Genomic DNA, 6,379 nt, shown 5'->3' with positions numbered 1-6,379 from the left:
AGATCTATACCGACCTATAGGGCTCACACGCCTATTAAGGATGAGTGTATGTAATGTCTTAATAGAAGGCTTAAACCACATTATCTATACTCTAAAAAGATTAGTAAATAATACAATTCGAGTCTCACAGAGGAATCTTTCATTATGATCTGGATTGCATTTATCTGGATTACACCCTTCTCTTTCTCATTTTATTCGACCTATACTCTAAAATGACTAGTCAATGATACAATTAGAGCCTTAGTAAAAATTTCTTATTTTTAAATAATATAAAATCTCATACACTACATACTCTTATATCTTATAGAGTATCACAGTGTAGATGGTCATATCTAGAAGATTTGAAGTCTAAACATCTGATGGAGCTACGCATGTGGCAGTTGGAGCCTCGGCAATGGAGGGCGCTGCAAGCCCACTTGCCACTTTGGATGGCACGAGGCAGACTCTCTCACTGTTTTTCATCACTCTTTGCTCCTTGTAAATCAGCAATCTAATAGTGCAACGCGTGTAGTTGACAGGGGCCAGAAACGCGATAAACAAGCTAGTTCTTATTCCCAAAGACTCTTTTTATGGATTTTTAGATAGAATATAAAAATGATGTATTTTTATTGAATTCTCCCCCAATTCGCCCTTGTTCTAAAAACTTCTATCCTAGCTCTAGTCCAACTCCAAAGTCCAAACCGAATTAACCTGCATTTTTCTCTCCTCGAAAATACTTATCACATGCCAAACCAAACATAAACTTCCTTTGAATGTTCTCATCTATAAACCCAACGTACAACCACAGCACTCTTACCTATTTTAAAACCAAAACGATATTTTATGGGTAGAAGTGCTCTCCAAAAAAGGAAAAAAAAAAAACATAAAATAAAAGGACTAACGTCGTGTCCAAAGTCATTCACAAGTCACAACCTTCAAGGTACAATATGGTGGACTTTCATCTTATCAACCCAAGTGATTAGAGAAGTCTTGGAGTTCCTGAACCCCAAGAAACCATGCTCCTTGCTCTTATTCATACTGTCCAACGCACCCACCGAACCCTGCATCAAGTCCGCAAACCACCACAGCCCAACCTCCTCCAAATTCGTGGGTTGCAGAAGATTCTTCCTCACAATCTCCTCCCACACTGGTCCCTTGTCCTTCATCATCTCCACCAAGCTAACTTTCTCACCCTCCTCAAATCCATACTTCTCAATCCCAAATCTCTCCGCCAACACCTTCCAAAGATGCTTCCACTTGAACACGTCCCCGTTGTTGCAGTTAAACGCTTCGTTCCTTGCATTCGGTTCTACTGTTGCCCATATCTGCTGCTCTGCAATAAGATCAGCATCTGAAGCCACTGAGTACCCTTCCCAGCTCGCTTTGCTTCCATGGAACTTCAAAGGAAGCCCCTCCTGCTTGCATATTGCTGCATATACACAAAGCGTGCCTATTAAGTTCATCATGCTATAGGGGGAAAATCCGAATATAACGTTGGGTCGGTGAATGGACCAAGTCAAGCCTTGCTTCTTCTTCGCCTCTTCAAACAAAATATCTTCCTGGGTGTAGTAGAAATTGGGCACGTTCAGTCGGGGCAAGTCCTCCGTGAAAGGTGGCTCGTGGGGTTGGATCTTGCCAAACGACTCGAAGGGTCCGACGTAGTGTTTACCTCCCGTCTGGAGGCAGATGTGGCGGAGTTTCGGAGCGTTCGGAATCAGAGCACGGAGCACGTTGCGGAACATAGCGCCGTTGACCTCGCAGTTCTCGGCCTCGGTTTGTCGGCTGGCCCAAGTGACATAGAAGATGTGGGTGACATCTGCTAATTGGGAAAGCTTTGCTTCGGTTTCCTTTGAGTTCGAGACGTCGCACTGGATGTAATGGACTGGATGCTTCGCATTCCACTTGGGACGAGGACGACGCGCCACGCCATAGACCTTCCACGGGCCTCCCGGAGTGTCAGGAAGAGGGAGGATTTCGGCGAGGCTGTTGCCCACGATTCCAGTCACGCCGATCACCAGGCCCACACTTTGGTAGCTTCCTGGTGGTACTGCTTCTTCGGCTTCGTTTATCTTCTGCAAAAATCAATAAAAGCTGAGTTAATTTGCAAATAAACAGCAAGTGGGTGTATTATATTGAGAATAAGCATTGGGGAATAAAAGAGGTTTTTGCCTTTGTAGCACCAACAGCTCTAGCCCACAGCCAGTTGATCATGATTATGAGAAGGTGCGAGAGGAAGAAACAAAAGGATCGAAATTGAAGGAAGAAGAGAGTGGGGTTGGAAGAAAGAGTCCTGCTTCTCCCAGTCGACCTTTAATCCAAATTCCTAAGCTTTCTCTAGTGGTTAGTGGTTAATTATGTAGGAGCACTCTGCTCTAAATTATATATGGAACAAAAAGCAGAAAATCCGATCTCAAAGATGACCCCAGCCTTGACATCATTTTGCGTTTCTGGGAGGTTATGGAACAGTTGTTTGGACCGTTTGGTACTGTCGTAGAAAACGTTTTCAGAAAGAGTTTTGTTAAGTAGAGTAAAATGACGTATTAATTTATTTATATTTTACATTTAATTAAAATTTATTTTAATAAAATTTATTTTTTAATTAATTGATACATATATTAATATATAATTATTTTTATAATTAATTTTTTTTAAAAAAATATAATTTACACTGTAATTATTGCGTAATTATTTTAAAAATAAAATAAAATATAAAATTTATATAAAAAAATTAATTATTTAATAATAAATTTTAATTTTTTAAAAATAATTATACAATATTTATATTCCTCATAATTATATATATAATTACTCGTCCTATATATGCACGATGGACTCGAAAGTCGAAACCAATATGGTAACAAAGAGCTGTGTGTTTAAAGCCCGGAACCAAAAACAGAAATTCCAAGACAAAGTCTACAAAGATGACCCCAGCCATGACATCATTGTAGGAGGATGAACTAGTTTTGGTAACTTGTAAAAACGAAGTTGGATAAGATCGATTTGACAAACGCGTACTTTTGTTTTGGTAACTTGTAAAACAAAGTTCGATAAGATCGATTTGACAAAAGCTGTCTGTATTTACTAGATTTTCCAAAATGTTGACAAAGTGTATTACTTTGAATCAGGGGGTTAAGTTCGGTCGGGTACGATCTGGAGAGATTTTGTGTACAGGACCGTCCAGAATTTAATTTTCTTATTAGATTAGATCGAACTCTTTAAAGATGGGTCCAGTTCGGTATTTTAAAAGATAATAATATTTGTGGTGTGTAGAATTTATGAATAAAAATTTTTTTTTATTTAACATTTCGATACATTTAATATATATATATATATAATATTATTATTATATACGTTAATATTATTAGTCTATTATAATATCTCCAAACTCAATCCAAGGCAAGGGCTCATAAAAATAAAAAAGAATAGAAAATGAGAGACAAAAGGATGGGAGAAGATAATGTATCGTGAGAAAAAGATGATATGTGATATAAGGAAGGTAAGAGGCAAAAGATAAAGGGTGAGACTAGGCCACTTCAGCTAGGGGCTCTCGGAGAGGACTTCAGGGCTAGAAAAACTTCAACTTTTTTAAGGGAATTTTTTCAACCTCACAACCATGGCACAAACGACAAGGCTACATTCAAAAGATAAATCTTGGATTTCTATTATATAGTGAAGATAAGATATTATACGAGACTATAAAATAATTATATTATAGTAAATTTTCTCTCTCTTAACGACTCGTAAATGTAAATATTATGCCGAATTATGTAAACCTGTCTGTCTCTATTTTTTTTTTTTTTTTATGAATTTATTTCTTGCTTACTACCATAGATGTACGTATAGTTACTGTACAACCACACCGGACCACCGCCAATGTCTTCAAACCATACCGATCGAGGTTTAAATAGACTTAGCAGGCCAGGAATATTTTTTCTCTCATTCCGACTTGTTGCGCCATTTTTAAGCATTAACACCAAAATTCCTTAAAACTTCATTCTCAAAAATCACTCAAATATAAAATATTTCTCTATTTCAAATTTTAAACTTTCTATATAATTATTAATCAAATGTAAAAATCAATCTCTTCTTCAACACAGGTGCGGTTCCAGAATGGCTTGTGCAGTTCCAAAAGTATCAACACAGGTATTGTTGTCAATCTCTTCTTCAACTCTTGTAAACTTCTCTTGCATTTGTCTGACCAAACAAACTCGATATTCTTTCTAGTCAAAGGAGTGAGAGGTCCGGATAATCGAAAAAATCCTTCCACAAATCTTCGATAATACCTGGCTAGTCCCAAGAAACTCTGAATCTTACGCATTGTTGAAGGACACGGCCACGACAAAATAGCTTCCGCCTTGCTAGGCTCGACGGCCACACCATATCGGGAAATTACATGTCCAAGAAATCAGATTTCTTTCAACAAAAATTCACACTTGCTAAGCTTCTCATACAACTAGTGTTTTCTTAACTTCTCAAATACTAAACAGAGATGATAAGCATGTTCTTCAAAATTTTGAGAATAAATTAAAATGTCGTCGATGAAAACCACCACAAAAGAATCCAAATAGGGTCGAAATACTCGATTCATCAAATCCATAAAAGCTGCAGGGGCATTAGCTAACCCAAAAAGCATCACCTTAAACTTATAATGCTCATATCTCGATCTAAAGGCAATATTGGGTATATCCTTATCTCTTATCCGCAGCTGGTAGTATCCCGATCTCAAATCAATCTTCGAGAAAATAGCTGCTCTTTAAAGCTGATCAAACTGTTGCCCAAATGACTAATACAAGAGGGAGGTGAAATGAGTTGTATTTAAAAAAATAACAATTATAAATCAAATATACAATATAAAATATAAATAAATTACGAAACAGTAATAAATATAAAGAGTAAGGGTAAGAGAGAAACAAACTCAGCATGTTAACGAGGTTCGGCCCCACTGCCTACGTCCTTGCCTCAAATTACCCCTTGAGAATCCCCAAATTCACTATTCAATCTCCTTCAAGTGGAGATAGAAACCTATTACACCTTTGAACAACACCGCTACAAAGGATCCGTATAGAACACCCTTTACACTTGCAATCACCTTACACGTGGTGATTCAACTATTTCCTGTGTAGAACACTTTCTACACGCACAAGGATTATACACACCCTTTTACTGATACAAGAGCTGATAGCGGGTAAGTTATCAGAAAACACTCCTCAATGAGTGAAATAAGAAACAATACAGCGCAAACTATATCTCTCTCAAAATGAACAAGGATTAAGGCTCAATGTTTAGAAAAGAGAGAATGAAAGTTTTGAATGAATGTTGTATGCTCTGGATGTTGTAAATGTGAAACTCTCAAATGATCTATTTATAGGCATATGAGACTTCATATTCAAATTTAAAAAAATTCACATGTCAAAGACAACATCATTCACTTTTTCAAAAAATTCAAATAAAAGATTCTTCTTTTTCAATTGTCAAAAACAACATCATTCATTTTTCAAAAACTTCAAATCTAATCTTTTACTTTTAGCATATGACAAAAGGAGCACACTTTACTTTTTAAAAAAATTCAAACCTAATTTTTTACTTTTTGCATATGACAGAAGGAGCACACTTTACTTTTCAAATATTTCAAACAAAATCATCTACCTTTTACATAAGTCAAAAAAAGCATCAATCACTTTTAAAAATATTCAAATAAAACATGCACATGTGAAAGATGACAATCAATCATCTTTAATATTTTCAAAGTTCAACCCTTTAATCAAGGTATGCACATGTGAAAGATGACAATCAATCATCTTTCAAAATTTTCAAATTTAATTTTCAAAAAATTCATGCACATGTGAAAAATATATTTTAAGCATTGTTCTTGCCATCTCTTGAAGAGATCTATTTTTCCTCTCTACTACCCCATTTTGTTTAGCAGTTCGAGGAGTAGAAAAATTATGCACAAAACTATTTTCATCACAAAATGTTTCAATATTTTTATTAACAAATTATTTTCTCCTATCACTTTAGATACTTGAAATAGTACAGTCATTTTCATTTTGAATTCTCTTGCATAACTTGGTAAAGGCATTATGTACCTCATCTTTATGAGCAAGAAAGATGACCCAAGTATATATAGAGAAATCATCAACAATAACAAATGCATAATATTTTCCTCATAAACTTGCAACTCTATTTGGTCAAAAAAGATCTATGTGTATCAGTTGTAATGGTCTAGTAGTGGAAATATGTTTTTTGGTTTTAAAAAAAGTTTTTGTTTGTTTACCAAATTAGCATGCATCACAAATTTTGTCTTTAAGAAAATATGTTTTTGGTAAACCTCTCACAAAATCATTTTTTGAAAGTTTGGAAATAAGTTTCATATTGGCATGACCTAGTCTTCTATGCCATA

At 35.6% G+C, this 6,379-nt stretch overlaps 1 protein-coding gene across 1 annotated transcript; it reads right to left on the bottom strand.

The window, feature by feature from the left end:
* Nucleotides 1-582: 582 nt before the first annotated feature.
* LOC122297419 (3-oxo-Delta(4,5)-steroid 5-beta-reductase-like) lies at nt 583-2,404 on the bottom strand. The gene is made up of 2 exons (XM_043107470.1): nt 2,149-2,404; nt 583-2,051 (listed from the first exon to the last, which is right to left on the bottom strand). Exons 1-2 carry the CDS (start codon nt 2,188-2,190, stop codon nt 915-917), a joined length of 1,179 nt encoding a protein of 392 aa, XP_042963404.1. The 5' UTR covers nt 2,191-2,404; the 3' UTR covers nt 583-914.
* Nucleotides 2,405-6,379: the final 3,975 nt, after the last annotated feature.

This window comes from Carya illinoinensis, chromosome 15, assembly GCF_018687715.1.
Source record: "Carya illinoinensis cultivar Pawnee chromosome 15, C.illinoinensisPawnee_v1, whole genome shotgun sequence".
In the NCBI taxonomy this organism is placed as follows: Eukaryota; Viridiplantae; Streptophyta; class Magnoliopsida; order Fagales; family Juglandaceae; genus Carya; species Carya illinoinensis.
This window is presented reverse-complemented; position numbering and strand designations above follow the sequence as displayed.